At 45.6% G+C, this 21,052-nt stretch overlaps 1 protein-coding gene across 1 annotated transcript in view; it reads right to left on the bottom strand.

Annotated features, from left to right (window-relative positions):
- Positions 1 to 2,271: 2,271 nt before the first annotated feature.
- LOC129327829 (zinc finger protein 420-like) overlaps positions 2,272 to 21,052 on the bottom strand; it is a 60,203-nt gene continuing 41,422 nt past the window's right edge. Inside the window, exons 5-8 of the mRNA XM_054976581.1 lie at positions 19,769 to 19,835; positions 18,455 to 18,619; positions 17,670 to 17,799; positions 2,272 to 6,215 (exon numbers count right to left, since the gene is read on the bottom strand). Coding sequence (XP_054832556.1) covers positions 4,765 to 6,215; positions 17,670 to 17,799; positions 18,455 to 18,619; positions 19,769 to 19,835 — 1,813 coding nt within the window. The 3' untranslated portion in view covers positions 2,272 to 4,764. The remainder of the gene's footprint in view (positions 6,216 to 17,669; positions 17,800 to 18,454; positions 18,620 to 19,768; positions 19,836 to 21,052) is intronic.

A 21,052-nucleotide genomic window follows, 5' to 3' on the forward strand; every position in this document is an offset into this window, starting at 1 on the left:
AAAACATCCACAGAACACATTTTCGGATTGCTCCTTCTTCACAGAAGTGCAGTAATGGAACAACTGATCTCCAGACTACAGAGAGAAAATAGCTGCTTTGGAGATGGACTCTATATAGCATTATACCTCACTGAAGTCTCTCTCATCCCTAAACCCTGCCTTCCCCAGGAATTGCCCACCTGGAACAGTCACAGTCAGAAGTTTGTTGCCAAAGACTGACAAAACTGGGCTTTTAGATCTTGACCTGAAAAATCTGTTGTTTTTTCTCTCCTCCTAAAAATATTATTTTGTAACCTCTGGTCTGATTAAGAGTTCTGGTGAGCTGGAAAGCTTGCAGACTTGTTTGAATCATTTTGGCTGGCCCTAATAAAAAGTATTACATGGATTTGGGGGCTTTTTTGTTCTGGATTTTGTGTGGGTCAATACAGCTCTGGAGAGCTGTGATGACCCAAGGTCACCCAGCGGGCTTCAAGTGGAGGAGTGGGGAATCAAACTTGTTCTCCAGATTAAAGTCCCGCTGCGCTTCACTACACCAAACTGGCAAATGGACCTTCCCGATTCCACCAGATATAAAAGCATCTTGGTAATGGTGGATCTCCTCACCAAGATGGCCCACTTCCTCTCATGCTCGGGGCTCCCAACGGCCCTTGAAACTGCCTAGTTGTACCTGTACCATATCCTGTTTCCACGGTTTGCTAGCGCACCTGATTTCTGATCGAGGGGCCCAGTTTACTTCACACTTCTGGCAGGCCCTACACATTTTATTGGGCACCCAAGTACACCTCTCATCTGCCCATCACCCCCAATCTGACAGCCAAACGGAGCTCACCAATGCTACACTGGAGCAATACCTAACGTGCTATGTTAACCACCAGAAGAACAACTGGGCTACTCTGCTCCCTCTGGCCGAGTTTGCATACAACAACTTAATGCATACCTCAATCCAGCAGATCCTGTTCATGGTAAATTATGGATACTACCACACCAGTTCTTCCGTCAAGTCCTGCCCATGTCACTGGTACCCTCTGCCAATGACTTTGTGGAGGAACTAGAAGCTCTGCATAGGATCCTGCAGGACCAACACCAGGCCAAACCAGCCCACAAAGAAGACGCAGACCATAGGCACCAGCCAGGAAAGACCTGGTGTGGCTATCGACAGAACACCTCCCAAGTCAGTGGCCCTCCCAGAAATTGGATGTTTGCTTCATCGGGACATATCCGATCACTGCTCAAATAAACCCAGTGGCCTACCAGTTACAGCTACCGTCCACCCTCTGCATACATCCCGTGTTACATCGGTCCCTCCTTGTCTCTGTCGCTGCTCTGCACCCTCGCCAACACCCCAAGGTGCTGCCACCACCCATCATGGTAGAGGGCCATGAAGAGTATGAGGTAGCCCAAATCTTGGACTTCAGGTGACGCTGAGGTCAGCTGCAGTTCTTGGTGGACTGGAAAAGCTATGGACCCGAAGATCACTCTTGGGAACCCACTGAGAACCTCTACGACCCGGACCTAGTGCATCAGTTCTATAGAACATACTTGCAGAAACTACCTTCTGCACCATTGGGTGAGAGGGGCCCTAGGGGAGGATGGTGTTGTGGAACAGCCAGAGCCTGGAGACAGGTCTGTCCCCTCTGAGGAAGAGCTGCAGAATTCCACGCCTGTCAGTCACCAGCCAACTGCAGCTGAACAGCCAGACGAGGAATCTTAGCCAGGCCAGGCTTCGCCTGCCCACTCAGAGCTGACAGTTCAGGATCAGCCAGCTGCCCTATCCCCTCCAGGATCCACAGACTCACGAGAGCGACATTGCATTGTAAATGTACTAACCCAAATAGGGATCCCATATAGTAGGTGAGCTACCGATTTTGCATTAAATACATGAATGGCCATAGGCACACATGGTCCACCGTTAACATAGAAAATGCGCACCTCTAGAGACTACACCATTCTAAATACTACTTCGATAATTCAGATGGGAGTCCATCTGGCCCCGGGACCTCCCCAACCTTTAGTTGGCAAATTAAACATTTAATTTCACTGGACACAGGAGGTCATTCAGGAAGATCATAAGGAACAGAATTTTGTTATACTAAATTATCAACTGATGAATCATAAAATATATTTATGTAGCTGGTAGTATGACAGATCAGTCAATGTATAGGGGGTTGCTGTGAGGGGAAAAAGGGATCCTGTACTCCGGATGAAACACACATTAGGCTTAACCAGAAATATAATTTATTTGTAAATACAAATGCATAACGGTTGCAGAGTATCAATAAGTATATTGGTTTCATAGTAGGTCCATCAAGCTTGGTGGTTTCATATTACATATCGATGGGTCTGTTTATTCACAGATTCAGTCACAAAGCGATAACCGATTGAATGAACAGCTCTGATGTCTCATTACACTCTCACATAGCTATTAAACTTATGAAGGTTATGCAAATATTTTCAGGTGGGTAATCATGTTGGTGGGTATTAGAGTAGCACCTTTAAAAATGACAATATTTTCCAGAGTAGGAGGGTCTGTGAATCACAACTCACTTTGCCAGATGCAAATGAGAATGAAGACCCATCAGCCATCACATCCTATTCAGGTGGGAGGGATGTCACAAAGAAGGGCCAGCAGGAGTAACAATGCTGATATACAATGCAAAATTATCATCTTGGTCAGAGATGGAGAGAGGTGCTTAAAGACTGGAAACTGCTTGAGGGTATAGATAAAAATACATAAAGGTGGTTTATACCTGAAATACATCACCCTTCCCAGCACTGGAAACAGGTAAAATATTATAAAACTAGAAACAAAGCCTGTCATGGGAAAAAATACAACGGGCTCTAGAAAGGGGAGAGTGGGCAAATGGGCATTGCCTCCTCCATGATTGATACCAGCCAGGTGAAGGCAGGGGGCAGGCATTGCCACCTGCTCCACTCCTGATCCCAGCTGGGTTAAGGCAGGGGGTGGGGACTGCCACCTGCTCCACTCCTGATCCGGGCCTGCATTTCCCGCCACTGCACGGTCTCTGGAGGGACAGGCTGCCTTGCCTGGGCTTCCCTCTGCTGCAGCACCCTCTGGTGGCGCACCAGGGTAGGAAGTGAGTTGTCTGGAACACGCTTACTCTTTTATATAGTAGGATATAGGCAGCAGGAGCCTTGTATCACATTAACTGCACTGAGAGAAGGGAGGATCTTGCCATGGCACTAAGAAAAACTACCAAATGCATTTGATATATTCCATGCTCTCCAATCCCATCAGCCAAACACAACTGAGGGGACAAAGATGTGAGTGGTCTTGTCCAAGCAGGAGACACCTATTCATTTTTTACAGAGGAGAATCTTCTGTAAACTAAACTAAGAATGTAAACTAGCAAACCACTTAAAAATAAAACTGACAAAAATTATAACTGAAAAATGAGAAAGAAGGGATATCCAGGACTCTGTCTGCCTAAATGTGCAAAACTTCGCAAGGCTGATCTGAACAAAATTCCTACAGAAGAAAGCTTACTAAAATTACTGATAACTTTTAGTAAATTTATTAGTAAGTTTTTTATAAAATTTCCAGGAAGAGGATACTGTAGCCCTAAGATACACTCAAGATGATAAGTTACATCTGTTAGTGACCTTTGAGGGGAAGGATAGAAATTTAAGCCACAATATGACAACTTTTCAAAAGTTCTTCCCACTGGTAAATTCTAGCATTTTGTAAGAGGTAATATGAGGCATTAATTAATCTCACTACCTCGGTGAATGATCCATTAACATGAGGGGCTTTAAGAGAATACAGGAAAAAAACGTATATTTTGCACAAGAGGAGTCCCACATGCATATATTTGATGCTAACAAAAAGAAAAGTGAGATGAAGAACAAGAGAGAAACTAGGCCTAAAAACGTTCCTTGTCAGAGCAGCTACCATAAATCACATCATGACACACTAAGCAAGGTCAGACACACTAAGTTGTTTCCCACCCACTAACTTGGATTGGATGACTATTCTCCTGTGTGAACCTTGTGGTGTAAGTTAAGGCTGTGACTCTCACTAAATATTTTCCCACATTCTAAGCATTTATATAGCTTCTCCCTGCGAGAACCTTTTAATGTCTAATTAGTGAACCATTCAGAAAGAAGCTAATTCCACATTTCAGGCAAAGATAGAGAACCACCAGCCGAGAGGAGAAAAATACACAGTGAATATAGAAAAATATTTTTATATCTAATAAAGTGCAATAGTGATAAAGTGCTTGCAGGTAATGTAGATACAATAAATACAATAAATGCAAAAAGAAAAGAAGAAAAAATAACACAAGCATATGAGCAACTTGGGACTTTTTGGACATTCTTACATTATCTGGGTTGTGATTTGGACTTTGACTGTATTTATTAAAAGTAATTTATTTATTGTCTTTATTGTATCCACGTTATCTGCATAGATCCAGAGGAGTTAGCCGTGTTAGTCTGTAGTAGCAAAATAATAAAGAGTCCAGTAGCACCTTTAAGACTAACCAACTTTATTGTAGCATAAGCTTTTGAGAACCACAGCTCTCTTCATCAGATGCAATTATCTGCAAGCACCTTATCACTATTGCTCTTTATTAGATATAAAAATATATTTCTATATTCATTGTGTATTTTTCTCCTCTCAGCTGGTGGTTCTCCACTCTTCATCTTTGCCTTGACTTTTACCCGAGGGGTGCTTCTCTTCTTGGTCAATTCCACGTTTCAAGCATTTATATGGTTTCTCTACTGTGTGAGCCTTTTGATGTAGAGTTAGGTGGAGAGGCTATTAAGAGAGAAGCTCTTCCCACAATGTAAGTATTTATATGGCTTCTCCCCTGTGTGAACGTTGTAGTGTCTTTTTAGGCTGCTGTTCAGAGAGAAGCTCTTCCCACACTCCAAGCATTTATATGGCTTCAGTCCTGTGTGACTCCTGTGATGTTTAGTTAGGGTGCCGTTATCAGAGAAGCTTTTCCCACAGTCCAAGCATTTATATGGCTTCTCCCCTGTGTGAACCTTTTGATGTCTACTTAGGTGGCCATTCTGAGAAAAGCTCTTCCCACACTCCAAGCATTTATATGGCTTCTCTCCTGTGTGAATCTTGCGATGTATTTTTAGGCGGTTGTTCAGACAGAAGCTCTTCCCACACTCCAAGCATTTATATGGCTTCTCCTCCATGTGAAACTTTTCATGGGTGATTAGGTTACCACGCTGAGAGAAACACTTCCCACACTCCAAACATTTATATGGCTTCTCTCCTGTGTGAATCCTGTGATGTTTAGTTAGGGTGCCATTTTCAGAGAAGCTTTTCCCACATTCCAAGCATTTATATGGCTTCTCCCCCGTGTGAACCTTTTGATGTCTAGTTAGGTTGCCATTCTGAGAGAAGCTCTTCCCACATTCCAAGCATTTATACAGCTTGTGCCCTGTGTGCATCCTCTGATGTTTAGCTAGCTTGCTATTCAGAAAGAAGCTAATTCCACACTCCAAGCATTTATATGGCTTCTCCCCTGTGTGAACCTTTTGATGTCTAGTTAGGCAGCTGTTCAGAGAGAAGCTCTTCCCACACTCCAAGCATTTATATGGCTTCTCCCCTGTGTGAACCTTTTGATGACTAGTTAGGTGGCCATTCTGAGAGAAGCTCTTCCAACACTCCAAGCATTTATATGGCTTCTCCCCTGTGTGAATCTTGCTATGTCTTTTTAGGTTGCCGTTCAGAGAGAAGCTCTTCCCACACTTCAAGCATTTATATGGCTTCTCCCCTGTGTGAACCTTTTGATGACTAGTTAGGCCACCATTTTGAGAGAAGCTCTTCCCACATTCCAAGCATTTATATGGCTTCTCCCCCATGGGTATCCTCTGTTGTTTTGCTAGCTTGCTATTCTGAAAGGTCTTTCCACACTCCAAATATTTATATCTTTTCCAGCATATCGTAATGTTCTGATATTTTTTAACTCTGAGTGTGTAGCTCAATCCTTTCACAATCACTGCACCTGTAAGCCTTCTCTTTATCTTCTGTATTTCCTCTTGGGCTGCAACCGTAGGCATCTTCCGGCTCTGATGGGCAACCAATTCCTTCCTCTGCTTCTGTTTTGCTTTTGTTTCGCTTCTCCGCTCCTTCTTGAATACCACTTGAACCCCAGATTTCACTGCTACCTGCAGATCTTCATCTCTTTCTCCAATCACCCTTTCTGGTTCCTTCTCAATCACCATGTCCTTCACATCTGCAGATGGAAAACAGAGACAGAAATCAAATGAAAAGGGAAAGGGAAAAAATGCCTGTTAGCAGGTACAGTCAGTATTGAATGATAATTTCTGCAGCAAGAGCCAGGGGCCAGGAAAAACCTCTAACCATGCACCAGGATGTCTTGGAAAGGTAGGTCACCACAACATGACGGAAGGGAATTCCTCACTTTTGTTGCAGAACGCCTAATGTGTTTTCTAGTGTTAATTTAGGAAGCACACAGAGATAGAACAGGAACTTTTTAAAAGAAAACCTTGAATTGTATTGAAATAGTTTTAAGGGGGTAGCTGTATTTATCTGCAGAACAGCAGGATGAGAGTCCAGTGGACCTTACAGACCAATAAGATTAGAGTGTACGCTTTTGAAAGTCAAAGCTCCCTTCTTCAGATACCTGTTTGCTTGCTTGCTTGCTTGCTTGCTTGCTTGCTTGCTTGCTTGCTTGCTTGCTTGCTTGCTTGCTTGCTTGCATGCATGCATGCATGCATACATACATACAAGGGATAGCATCAGGATATAAAAGTACAATGCAACTTGATTAGAGCAGAAATTTGCATCTGTAGTGAGATAAGTCCAGAGGAGTTAGCCGTGTTAGTCTGTAGTAGCAAAATAGAAAAGAGTCCAGTAGCACCTTTAAGACTAACAATGTTAATGTAGCATAAGCTTTCGAGAATCACAGTTCTCTTTGTCAGATGCACGGAGGGTAAGAAGAAACTGGTCAGATATATAGGTGGAGAGGGGAGGGGGAAGTAGATGCAATCAGTGGCTTCTGATAATGGGATCAGTTGGCTTCTGATAATGAAATCAGTTACTTCTGATAATGAGATAACCATTCATAGTCCCTATTCAATCCAAGCCTGATGGAGTCAAATGTACATATGAATTCCAATTCAGCAGCTTCCCACTGGATTCTGTGTTTTTTTTTTGTTCTCACATCTTCTCAGATCTTTATTGCACGCTTTTGTTAATGCACAGATCTTGTTAATTCACACCTTCTCTCCTAGCCTTCAAAGCCAAACTTTTGACTCTTCAGTCTTCAAAACCTAACTTCTTCTAACCGTCTCCCCGTCGGATCTTATCCTTTCCTTGCACTAGCTGCTGTGCCTCTGGGGTACATTTCTGGGCTCTTCCTATCACACGTGCTTACCAAAATCACCAACATAAACAAAATGCAATATAAGCCAACAAACAGAAGGTACCCTAACTAATTGTTCTGGGCTGGGCCCAGGTTTGCCGGGTCTCCCAATATAAGAGACCTTCCCGCAAGCCAGTATTTTGCCTGCTAGCATCTGAATAATTCACCCAACAACAGCACTTGCTGCTATAAATAACAGACTAAGATTCTGTAATTAACAAAAGTTACTTTTTCTTTAGAGAGCTCAGTGGCAAAATGTGCTATACACAATTATTTACAAAGTACAATCATATACCCATAATTCAAAGTCCAAAATACAGACATAAATATAACAACGTCCCTTCGAGGTAGTCTCACAGAGCTATCAAATGATGCAGAGGAGTTAGCCGTATTAGTCTGTGGTAGCAAAATCAAAAAGAGTCCAGTAGCACCTTTAACACTAACCAATTTTATTGTAGCATAAGCTTTCGAGAATCACAGTTCTCTTCGTCAGATGCATGGGTACAGAAACTGACCATGCATCTGACGAAGAGAACTCGATTCTCTCTCTTTTTTTTTAAATTTTTTATTGGAATTAGAAATATTTTGTCATTTATAACAATCAAATTACTTTAATATTCCAGTTCTAACCCCCTCCCTTTCCCCCCCGTTTGTTGACTTCCAACAGTTTTCCAACCCTTTGTCTATTCTTCCCCTATTCATTTCAACTTATTTTATCAATTAAACATATACTTTCACACTCTTCTAAGCTAGTCTATTATAACACAGTGCTAAGTCAATTTCCCTTCACTTATCAACTAACTAATACATTCCTGGCATGTTATTCAATAGTAATAATACTGGTAATATTCTCAATATCCTGTACTCTAACTTATTCATTCTAATGTCATCAATATGGGACAAACAATTTATCCCTCCCTATACATAACTTGAGTACTCATAAGTGATGAATACATTTATAAGTCAACCAATTTAACTTATACTCTATATGTTACTCTTTACTTCCTCTTATATCTCTTATCTTTATAACATAAAGTCAATCAATTTGACTCGTGTTCTACACATTTCTAAATATACCTATGAACACAATATACATTCGACATAAGTCAATCAATTTAACCCATGTTCTGCACATTTCTAAATATCGCTATAACCAAAAATACCTTCAGCATAAGTCAATCAATTTAATCTATATTCTATATGCTACTTCTCATTCCCCCCCTTCTTGTATTCATGAATTTTAATTCTATTAATTCTCAATTACACCCCTATCTGCCAGCAACATAATTAATTAATTAATTTCTATTCTTATCTATCACATAATAACGATTACTTAATACTGTATAGAATAACCGCTGGATTCTGTTTTTGAAAGGCTTCTGTTGAACTACAGTGACCTTTAAGTCTTTGATGGAATGTCCTGGTAGATTGAAGTATTCTCCCACTGGTTTCTGGATGTTGCCATTTTTAATGTCAGATTTGTGTCCATTTATTCTTTTGCGTAGAGCTTGACTGGTTTGTCCAATGTACAGAGCAGAAGGACATAGTTGGCACATGAGGGCATATATCAGATTGGAGGATGAGCAGCTGTAAGAGCCAGAGACAGTGTAGTTGATGCCATTGGGTCCTGTAATTGTATTCCCTGGGTAGATATAGGGGCAGAGCTGGCATCTGGGTCTGTTGCAGGGCCTGGTACCTGTGCTGGTGACTCTGCTGGCTGATTCATGGTTGTAGGTGAGAAGTCGTTTAAGGTTGGGGGGCTGTCTGTAGGCAAGGAGAGGTCTTCCATCCAGGGCTTCTGAGAGAGAGGTATCATTTTCCAGGATGGGTTGTAGCTCACTGATAATATGTTTCAAAAACAAAATCCAAGGGGAAGCTGCTGAATTGGAATTCATATGTAAATTTGACTCAGTTAGACTGGGACTGAATAGGGACTATGAATAGTTATCTCATTATCAGAAGTAACTGACTTCCTTAACAGAAGCAAACTGATCTCCATATCAGAAGCAGCTGTTTGCATCTACTCCTCCCTCCCCTCTCCTCCTCTATATCTGACCAGTTTCTTCTTGCCCTCCATGCATCTGACGAAGAGAACTGTGATTCTCGAAAGCTTATGCTACAATAAAGTTGGTTAGTCTTAAAGGTGCTACTGGTTTGTCCTGGAGCAGGCTGTTTCTGGGTACTAGTCTGGCCCTGTCGATTTTTTTCCTCACTTCATTAGGTGGGTACTGTAGCCCCAAAACAGTTTGTTGTAAATCTCTTAAGTGGGAGTCCCAATCAAGAGCATTGGAGCAGATACAATTGTAAAGTAAGGCTTGGCTATAGACAATCGACCGAGGGGTATGTTTAGGATGGTACCTGGAGGCATGTAGATAAGAGTATCGGTCTGTGGGTTTCTGATATAAGGTGGTATTTATCTGTCCATTATGTAGTTGTACAGTGGTGTCCATGAAGTGTACCTGTTGTGTAGAGTGGTCCAGGCTCAGGTTGATATTAGGGTGAAAGTTGTTGAAGTCCTGATGAAATCTCTCAAGGGGTTCCTTCCCATGGGTCCAAATGATGAAGATGTCATACAAAAATCTTAAGTACAGGAGTAATTTCAGAGGATGGGAGCTGAGGAAGCGTTGCTCCAAGTCCGCCATGAATATGTTAGCATATTGTGGTGCCGTGCGCATACCCATGGCTGTGCTGTTAACCTGTAGATATAAGCTGTCATGAAATTTGAAGTAATTGTGAGTGAGTTCGAAGTGGCAAAGTTCAGTGGCGAGGTGTGCTGTGGTTTTGTCTGGGATAGTATTCCTGATGGCTTGCAGTCCATCTACATGTGAGATATTGGTGTTTCTTAATCCCATCAGTTTGGATGCTGCAGCAAAAGCATTTTATGTAGAGAACCAATCTGGCATTGTGACTGATGGGTGGGGAGGGACTATGTGAAGTCTTGCTTCCTGTGGCAATGGGTGGGTGGCAATTGGTGGGCAGTGTGTTGTCTATTAAGAGGCAGAAGAGATGCGAGTTGGTCAGCAATGGATTTGGAGTTGTTCCTTTGTGAAGATGCTGCGTGTCCAGCCATGTTCTATTCTGAGGCTCCTTCAGATGCCGACAGCGAAAAAGGCTTCCGAGTCACCCCAGCACTGTATCATCTGAGCAGATCTTGTGGTGCAGAAGGATAAATAGTCGATGTGAAAGAACAGATTCCTCCAGTGGGCTGAGAGTGCGCTGCGAAAGGCTGACAATATTGTCGGATGAGTTGTTCCTATTGCCTGCAGAATGCATGAGGCTAGACCATTTGTTGTCTGGAAAAGGGAGCTTAGGCTCTCAAAAACTTTTGAGGGGTATTTTGGGTATTTCCAGCAGCTGGGCTGGCACATCAGAATTGTGCCTGGCGGAGGGATGGAGGGAAAGCTGACCACAGGGGGGTGGGCAGATACAGGTAGCTTAGCTGGTGGGTGAGAAGGAGAGAAAGAAAAATTGACAATAAGGAGGTTGTCAAGGGAAAGGAAAGAAGGAATAGTGTTCGGTTAAGGGGATTCAGAATTCCTTACAAGTTCAACCTTGGGATGTGTGGTTTGGACTTGGGAAATTGACAAAAAAGCAAGGTTTACGCCAATACAGCATAATCAGGCTAAGCCGGTTGTTACCGGAACTGGTCTCCGTGCAATAAAATGATTTGTGGGGGAATCAGCTAGCAAGGAGAATGGCTACGCAAGAGGCCGGTAACCGCAGGGATCTATCACCAGTTTCTACCAGGTCCCTTCCCAAAGTAGCAAATGAGGCTGGTTCTTAAGGTCCAACAATAACTTTTATTAAGAACAAAATGACATTCACATACACGCAGGATAACGGGGTAAAAATAATTACACACACAGAGTCCTAAGAAGCGTAGTCAGAAATTGGGAATAGAGAAAGAGGGAGCAAATATATCTACCTATCCTGAAGAGGGGTCCAGTCAGCAGGAGAAGGGAGTAGCTTCGAACAGCCAGCGTCCTCGGCCAAGAGAGCAAGAGGCTTGGGCAAGCCTCAAAGGAAGAGCGCTTATGGATCCGGAAGCGTGTACGATGAGAGAGAGGCTTAGGGAAGTGACTCTAAGGGAGCTGCACTTGGACTCAGGAAGCATGCACAATTTGAATGAGGCCAGGGCTCTACCTTTATAGGTAAAATGTGCCCTGAGCTGGAAGAGCCCACCTAGCCGTTAGAACAAAGCCTCCAATGGTCAGTTCCTGGGTTTGACAAAAGGTTTGAGTACCTTGATTGATAGCTGCTGGGGTGTGTGAAAGCAAATGCAAAACATGTTCTAGTGCTGTACAAAAGGGATGGTTTGTTAGTGAATTCCACCGGAGCTGAGTTGACAGTTTTTAGGTGGGGACTGTACTTTCCCAGGAACATCTTATATACTTATGAATGTCATTTGATTTGCTCCTCAGTCAAGGACAGGAGATCTCATTGTCAGGTTCCTCTGCAGGCGCAGTGGTGCTGTACACCAGTGCACCTGACTCTGATTCCAGAAAGCCGTCAGGGATGGTGCAGGGCCTCGCTTCATGGAAGGAGGGGGGTATACCTCACCCTCACTCCCTCTCAATGCACTTGCAGGCCTGCTCAACCTTTCTGACTCCCGGCTGCTTCTTCCTGCCTCCACCTTCCTAAAGACTTCACCCTCCTCACCTCCTCCTCACTTGTTGCTCTTTCCCTCCTTCCTCTCGCTCACTCTTCCTCCTTCCATTGTGCTCACTCTCTCCTCCATGCTCCTAACTCACCACGCCACCTTGTGAGAAAACTTCCCTTATATCCCTTCACCCATTCCTGGCTCCACCTGCCAACCACGCCCCCCAGCACTCTAGCTATGGCCCAGGCTGTGCTAGGCAGCCACACATGGTGTCGCTCTGCTGGCTGCGTGGGCCAGCCACACCGGAGCCTCCTTTGCTGGCTGCCAGGCTGTCTTTGCTGATTGCCTCAGGCAGTCCCACCTGAGGCTGCCTTGACCCCAGCCTCATCTGGCCCTTGCTATTCCACTCTGCTTGCAGGTTGGGGAGTGGCCCTACGCTGTTTCTGCTGCCTTTCTTCCCCTGCCGGTAAGGTTACTGTCTGGCTAGCTGCTGGCTGGCTGTCAATCTCTCCTGTGCCCTGTCTCTTTGGTACAGTCCCTTTGGTACAGTACAATGGAGAGTGGCTGCAGGCAGCTTCTTCAGCGGTCTAAAGAACTGGATCCCAGAGTCCATCCCTTCTGAGATTGGGGGGGGGGTCTTTATGGGACAGATAGGAGCAGGTTCCTGGCAAATTTGGTGGGTTAGGATATTTTTCCCTATAGGGAATATTGACGGGATAAATCCAGGGTTTGCTAACCCAGATCAGAGAATTGTTTGTGTATTCCTGAAACCCAGATCTGGATTCAACCAAATTCTGGGGAGGAGTGCACACCCCTAGTCTAGCCCTGGAGAAATGGATCCCCACAAGTTAGAGGCTGCCAGGGAGAGGGAAGAAGGGGAAGCTGAAGATGAACGAGGGCAGATAAAGGTAGGTGGACTGAGGGGTGGAAAGGAGAGAAGGAATGAGGAAAGGGGGGGAAGCTATGGAGGCTTTCAGAGAAGGGAAAGAGAACATAGTGGGGGAGAAAAAATGAGATGCCCCCCCCAACACCTTGTGGTGAGCTCCCTGTAAAAATCTTAAATGTTGTAGCCATCGAAATAAGAATGCTACAAAGAAGGACCCACTTTTGTTCGAAAAGAAGCTATGATGAAAAGCAAAAAGACTACATGAACCTCAGCAAACAAGTGTTTGATAAAGACTGATGTTACGTGTTAAATGGCTGAGATTCAAACCAACACTCTGTGGGGATAATAACAACACTGACTTTGTTCACCACTCCGAGAGGACACTAATCTGTCCAGAAGATATAAGCACACTGCTATTATTATAATATTATTACCTACCCACCCAGGGAAGAACGGTTGATAAATTCAACATCTATAATAAATAAAAGGCTCTGTTAGTCTGCAGAAGGTGTGACTCTTCAGAAAATACAGCTAGAGGCCCCAAAATGAGCCAACAGCTTCAGGGTGATTGTGGAAATTGCAGCACAAAACACGAAAGGGATTGGAGCACCCTGGACCACGCAGTCCCCAGAACCACCCCCCCCCCCCTGCTTTTTGTTTCAGATGCAATGGTGGCTGCGGGCCTGCATAGCACATTCGAAAAGAAGGCTAGTGGCCTTATTGGTCTCTTCAAGATGATCATGGGAGTTGCTGTGCCCCAAATGAAGGTAACTGGGCCACTATGGTCTTGTTAATTTCCAGAACGTCCCCCCCCCCGCCCCCAATTTGCACTTCAACATACAGTAGACTGGAGTAGGCATACTTCATTTTTAAAAAAGCAAAGTTAGGGGGTCTCAAAATTGGCCACGGGTTGGCGGCACAGGGAAAGAGAGTGAAAAAATATCCCCTCCTTTATTAAAGCGGTTTAAGAATGTCCCTGAGCTATTGGAGCCAGTGTGGTTTACTGGGTAAAGGGTCTGACTAACAACAATAACAACAACAACAACAGTGCTTATATACCGCTTTTCTAGAAAGATTAGTGCCTCACCCAGAGCCGTGAACAAGTTAGTGTTCTTATTATCCCCACAATACAGCTGGGGAGCTGGGGCTGAGAGCAGTTGCTTACTGGTTGACCTTGGGTCAGGCATGCATTCTCAGCCTAACCTATTTCACAGAGTTGTTGTGTGGATGAAATGCTGAAAAGAAAGATGTAAGCCATCTGGGATCCCAATAGGGAAAAAGGTGTTCTATGACATTTGTTATAAATATCTAATTTGGCCTAGTTTGCCAGGAAAAGATGGCCTCTGAGACTGTTGCTTCAACCAGTATTGCTATAACTCGTTTGTCAATAGGTACACCTAGAGCTGTCAACTCCATTCTAGGAAATTCCTGGAGATTTGGGGGTGGAGCCTAGAAAGAGCGGGGTATCAGGTCGTAAGAGTCCACCCTCCTAAGGAGCCATTTTCTCCAGGGAAACTGATCTGTGTAGTATAGAGCTGTAATGTAGGAAAATTTCCAGCCCCCATTGAGGATAGAAACCCTCGGCAGAGCTGCTCATTCAGTATTCAAACTACTCTTTAAAATCTCAAATGGGCACACTTGGAGTAAAATAATATTGCAGCGACTGTGGCTTATGAGGCTGGCAAGAGAAAAGCGGGCTCCCATGTATAATAAATGCAAATAGGAAGGGGGTGGAGGTTCCAGGGGATAACCTGGGCCAGGAGAAACATGCCAGTTAAGAGACCTTCTTGAGCATGATGCACATTGTAATCTTACTCTAGAGGAAGCCACAAAGAAAGATCTGGAGGAAGGAAGCGTATTGAAATTTATTTGAAAATACATTATACATTAAAAAGATATTGGAGAAATCAATGGCCAAATACCACTTTGAGTTTTAGCCTGCAGAACTTACGGGGACGAGCCTTTAAAGGCAATGCTGCAAGTGCAGCAAGCTACGAGGTGGTGAGTGGGTTGGGGTCTGGTCTGTATTGACGAAAGGATGTTTCTGTCTGTCTGTTTGTGGCAGGCGTACCTCATCAGAAAAGACGGCTACGCATTTGGCCACCAGGTTTTGGATCATTGTGAGTGTAGCAGTGCCAAAAACTAAGGGAATCACAACATCCTTGCCCAGATTATCTCAGGAACATCTCAGTTCTGTTTTCAGTGTCAGCAAAGGCTCAGTTGCAAGAAACCAGGAGGCAGCACAGACAGGGAGTGCGTATACAAAGGGGATTTAATAGACATTTCCCTGAGCTATCAGAGCCAGTGCGGTGTACTGATTAGGGTATCTTAGAGCCAAAACACACGAGAAGAAATACCCAGATTCAGCACGTGTTCTCTTACCTCAAGGTTTGCCGGGATCTGTAGGCGTCCTGGAAGCTTAAAGTTTAGCATTTACAGAGCAGCAGGAAGGGAAATACAGGCGCCTGTATCTCCCTTCCCCTTCCTGCTGCTCTGTAAATGCTAAACTTGTTCTCTTACCTCAAGGTTTGTTGGGAAGTGTAGGTGTCTTGGCAGCTTAAAGTTTAGCATTTACAGAGCAGCAGGAAGGGGAAGGGAAATTCAGGCGCCTGTATTTCCCTTCCTGCTGCTCTGTAAATGCTAAACTTTAAGCTTCCAGGACGCCTACAGATCCCGGCAAACCTTGAGGTAAGAGAACACGTGCTGAATCTGGGTATTTCTTCTCGTGTGTTTTGGCTCTTACTAGGCTCTAAAAGACCCTGATTTGAATACCCAGGACTCTTCCATGGATACTTTTGGGGCGACCTTGGGCCAGTCACACTCTCTCAGCAAGACCTACCTCACAGAGGATAAAATGGAAGAGAACTATGTAAGCAGCTTTGGGTCCCCTCTGGGAAGGATGATGGGACATAAGTGAAGTATATCCCTCTGCTATTTGCAATGGAAGTGACAGTTCCCTATTTCTGGCAGGCATAACTCAGCAGAAAACATAGCAGCCAAGGAAGCTACGGAGTTGGCGTTTGGAGTAAGCAGGTCAGACCTGTAGGAAATGAGTAAATGGCTACTAGCCACGGTGACTGAAGGGAACCTTCATATTCAAAGGCTCTAAACTCTTGAATTCCACTACCAGGAGGCAACATCTCAAGAAGGCCTCGGCCTCTGTGCCCGGTTTGTTAATCTTCCAGGGCACTTGGCTGGCTACTGTGTGGAACAGGTTGCTGGACTAGACAGACCGCTGGACTGATTCTTCAGGGCTCTTCATACATTCTTTTAAAAAATGCATGTGTGGGAGTCCATTTTTCAGAGATATCAACTGAATAAGTAGAAGCCCCATTTTATTTTTCCAGAAAAATAAAGGTAGGAGTGTTCCTGTCTGGTACAGGTGGGGTGGGAGGAAGAAGGCCAAAGTTCACATTGTTCTTCCAAATTAACAGAGAGGTATTCCCTGAAATGCAGAACAGGGAGGAGAGAACGGAGTCCAACTGCCCACCACATCCATCTTGGGACCCTTAAATACTCAGAGAGTACAAGACACCCGAGGATAAAGTGGCTATTGGCCTGGCCCACGCCTGGCTTAGTTCCCATTGCTCTCAGCTGGACACGGAACAGAAGAAATGTTACAAAAAGATGCACTTCTGCCTCAAAAATCCTCATTCATCACTTGGAACCTGGCAGCAGTGTTTCTCACCTGGCTTCTCTTACCCCACATCCCACCTTCCTTCCTCCCCAACGTTGTGAGGAAACAGAAAGTTCACACTGTGACACTGAGAGATCTCTGTCTTTTGGTGCTACACCTCTGAAGATGCCAGCCACAGCTGCTGGTGAAACGTCAGGAACTACAATGCCAAGACCATGGCAATACAGCCCGGAAAACCCACAACAACCATCAGAAAGTTCACAGGTGACTCACATTTTCCCCTCTGCTATGATTTTGCCTGGATCTGTCCATTAAGCCCCATAGATTCCACTCCAAGGGGTCATGCCTCTGCAAGGCCTCAGCCAAGGAACATTCCCAGCCCTGCAGCCAAAGACCATCCTCTCTAAACCCCTTTCCAATTGGCATGGATGGAACCAGTAACTTTCAACAAGTAAAGCAGGAGCTCTGCTACAGAGCAAGGACCCCAGCCAATACCAGTTCCTTTCTCCTCCCATCGGCCTCAGTCACGCAACCAAAGGACTTTGGGAGACCCACACCATGTAAAAAAAGGAAAGACCAGAGAATGAAACAGGAGCTTGGGGAGATTTGCTAGCATGAACCTAAGTGAATAATGTCCACCTCTCCTGGTCAGAGCCCTCTTCATCAACAGATTTCTCTTTAATTTTCAGAAGCTGTCGGATCCCCAGGTATGTGGTTCTCGAAGGCTTGTGCTGCAGTGGAATTGGTTGGTCTTGGAGGTGCTGCTGGACTCTTTTTGATTTTGCTACTACAGGCTAACACGGCTAAGTCCTCTGAACCTTTACAGAAGCAAACTGATCTCCACATCAGAAGGAGCTGTTTGCATCTGCATATCAGAAGGAGATGTTTGCATCTACCCCGCTCCCCCCTCTCCTCCTCTATATCTGACCAGTTTCTCTTTTTTCCCTCCATGCATCTGACGAAGAGAACTGTGATTCTCGAAAGCTTATGCTACAATAAAATTGGTTAGTCTTAAAGGTGCTACTGGACTCTGATTTTGCTACTACAGACTAACACGGCTAACTCCTCTGAGTCTTTCCTCTGTGGCAAATGAACAGGTGTCCTGAAATCAAAGGACCAAAGGAAGATGCCACCCCATATTCTCTTCTGTGTTCAGGAGAAAAGGGGAAAGAGTCTTACCCAGAGAGGCCACGGTCTCGTAATTGTCCTGCATCACTTCCCAGTAGAGTTGTCTTTGGCCTGGACTAAGCAGATCCCACTCCTCCTCCGTGAAGAACACGGCCACCTCCTCAAAGGACACTGCGGAGGTCTGAAAGAGGAAAATATTGCCTACTTGATCATTTATTCTTGTTGCTGAGCATTCAAGAAAGAACGAATCCCTTCAGCTAGCCGTTTGATTAAATGAATGTAATACAGCAAACCGATGGCAAGAAAAATTGCTTCCTGCCCCAACATCCAACAGGGATAACAAACTAAAAGTCTCCAAGAAGAAAAGATCATTCCACGGAACTGGGCTTCTGTTGGTCAAGTCTAATTAAACAAACCTAGAAACTGTGTTTCCACCGAAAGTTTCCTCTTCCCCCCCCCCAAGAAGTGCTCTGTGTTACTGTAAAGCTTGCATCCAGCTCTGTCAACGTAAACTGGCCGAATTAACAGCAGGATTTCAGTCCAGCGGCACCTGAGAGACCCACAAGCTCTCCAGGGTGGAAGCTCTCCAGAGTCAGAGCTCCCAAGTTCTTCCCCAGCCACAAGGCAGCTGTCATTTATTGGCTAGAGTCACCCCCGACTCCCCTATTGGGAAAGACCATTTTAGGAGAGGGACCTACTGACCGGGGCTCTGCGGGGTCACACACAGATCTCTCTGCACTCCCCCGGCCCGCCCTTTCTCCTCCATCCCGTTCACACGTATTCCTGCCTCAACTCGTCTTCTTGCCCGGCATTTGCTTATGAGACCCCAAACTCGCCTTTCCCGCAGACGGGCCAAAGCCGAAGTCTCCCTCCATCCGAGGAAGCCGCGGGAGAGGAGAGGCCCCGTTGAGCTCCATGTCTCCCCGCCTGCCTCCTCTCGAGGAAGAAACGGGGGCTTGGCCTGGCTGCTTCTCGCACGGCCTCCTGGGAAGTGTAGTTCCCTGAAACAAGAAGCCCCACGCGGGAGAACAAGACCGAAGCGCTTGCGAGCCCCGAGGCGGCCCGCCCAGATGTTTTTCCCAGAGAGGGCGGGAGCGCTCAGTCTCGTGGCTTTTTTTGCGGGGACCCGAAGGGATTCAAGAGGGACCCTCCTTTTCAGGGGTGGAGGGAGAGTTTGGCTGTTGCGTCTCTGCGGGCAAGTTGAGGCTGGGATTCCCCGAAGCGATCTTGGACAAGAACAGGCGGAGGGATGAGAGAGGGGGAAATATACTGGGAAAGAGCCCCTAAATACAAAAGAGAAGGAAGGGGGCTGGCTGGAGACAGAGGCTTCCAGTTTGCTTCTCCTTTACGTATCTTTTTAATGGGCTTCATGCAGCCACCTTGAGTTTATTCCTATTAATAACAAGTGAACATTTTGGACTTGCTGTTCTCTTTGTGTTACTGAACACCATTTAGATAGTTTCAGGTGGGTAGCCATGTTGGTCTGTAGCAGAAGAGCAAGATTCCAGTCCAGCAGCACCTTAGAGACCCACTGGATCCCCAGGGTGTGAACTTTTGAGAGTCAAAGGTGCCTGATGAAGGGAGCTTTGACTCTCGAAAGCTTATGCCTTGGAAATCTGTTTGGTCTCTAAGAAGCTACTAGATCGGAATCTTGCTTTTCACATCCACAACGACCTGATCTTTTAACAGGAGATGCTGGGGGTTTGAACCTGGGACTTTCCGCATGGCCAGTGGATGCTCTGCCACTGAGCCACGGCCCCTTCCTTTCCCAAAGATGGAGAAGTGTTAGTCCAGTACTCCAAGGAAATGGAGCCCCTGCCAGATACTTCCTTTGATGCGCCGAAGGACCTCTCAAGATCTTAAGAAATGGGATCCCATCGAATTCCCCCCAGGAAAGACAGATTCTCCCACTCTTGAGTTTTCCTCCTGTGGTGTGAAATTCTCCTCATTGGTCTGACCATGACCCCTGAGAGGGACTGTGTACTCTTCACGCCCAGTCTATTTGAAGTCACCCTAGAAGAATTTTCTCCTCTCTTCAATATTCTGCCTTGATAGACTAAAGATTACCTCTTTGTCTTCCTCTCACGCAGAGGAGGGGATCTTCGGAGAAGAGGAAGGCCTGGCCTCAGTACAGGCACTGGAGAGTTCACCTGGAGGATCTCATGAGAACCTTTCCTTCCCAGCAAAGCAGGGTGAAAGCAAATCTCCTTTACAAACCTATTGGAGAAACAGAGATGGCAGAGCAGGAAAGGGTCTCTTCTCTGTGCCCTGAAGTGGGTATATTATCCTGGAAGGGAAGATTTGGACTGGGAGGAAATCCCCTGGCCATTCTCACTTCCTTCCTATCCCCTTTGTTAGCTAGTGGTCTCCAACTTGCTGTCTCTTAGAGCAAAGCAGTCCTCCCCCCGCTCTCCCCTCCAGTAGCCAAATGGGCCAGACCAGGATATCAAAATGATACTGCTCCTTCATTTTTAAAAGAGGGGACTTTTGGTATACTTGTCAGTCCTCCTACCCAGGTAGGAAAACTCTGGTTTCTCCCTTCACTTTCCCCGATGGAAAAAGTCCCCAGAGCCAGAGGGTTGTGTGGCTGTGCAGCCAGACATCCCTTGTAGGAGGACAGAGGTATCCCTTTCTCAGGTTTCAGAGGGGGATAAACCAGAACATTAGAAAGAGAGACAGGTCAGTAGTCTGTTCACCTTTTGCTCTTTGCACCCCTGGCACTAGGTTTGCCAGTCCCCTGGTGGGGGCAGGAAGTCCCCACCTCCCACCCTCTGCTCCCTGCCACCACTCACCTGGCTGGGGGGGGGATTGTCCTCCCAGGGTGTGCTTCCAGTGTGGAGTGACAGCGTCATTACCAGGAGTGATGTCATCACGCAGGCCTCAGGAGTGCTTCCACGCTTCGTGCCAGGCCAATTCTGCGCATGCACAGAAGACGACAAAGGTGAGTAATTGTGGCAGTCTACTTTAGCCCCACAAAGTGGAATCAGAGATCCTGACAGAGGCGCATGGTCTCCTGAGCATCACCAGAGTCAGATCCAAAAGGGCGGATATGCTCCTCCCGCCACACGCATTGGCCCCTCACAGAAAGTGCCTTTTGCTAATGGGTGTCTCTGCTCCGCAGCGCTCCTTCTCGTGGTGAGGCTCTCCGTTGATTCCTGGCTGGCTGTTCCAGCAGGAGTTGAGTGGGAGATAAGAGAATGAGAGGGACCCAGGAGGGTGGTCTGTGGAAAGAGAGGAGGATCTGGAGGCAGAAGAGGAACCAAGGAATCCAGGCAGACAAAAGAGGCAGCTGAGAAGGAAAAGAGGGGCAAAACAGAACTGGAGGAAAGAATTATTTGCGTGTCAGAGAAGGGATTTGCATGAGATATCAACAAAAGACTATAATATAGAGAAGGGAAAGAGGAGGAATAAGTGCCCTGGGGATGGTAAAGCGT

The sequence above is a fragment of the Eublepharis macularius genome, chromosome 4 (assembly GCF_028583425.1).
Source record: "Eublepharis macularius isolate TG4126 chromosome 4, MPM_Emac_v1.0, whole genome shotgun sequence".
In the NCBI taxonomy this organism is placed as follows: domain Eukaryota; kingdom Metazoa; phylum Chordata; class Lepidosauria; order Squamata; family Eublepharidae; genus Eublepharis; species Eublepharis macularius.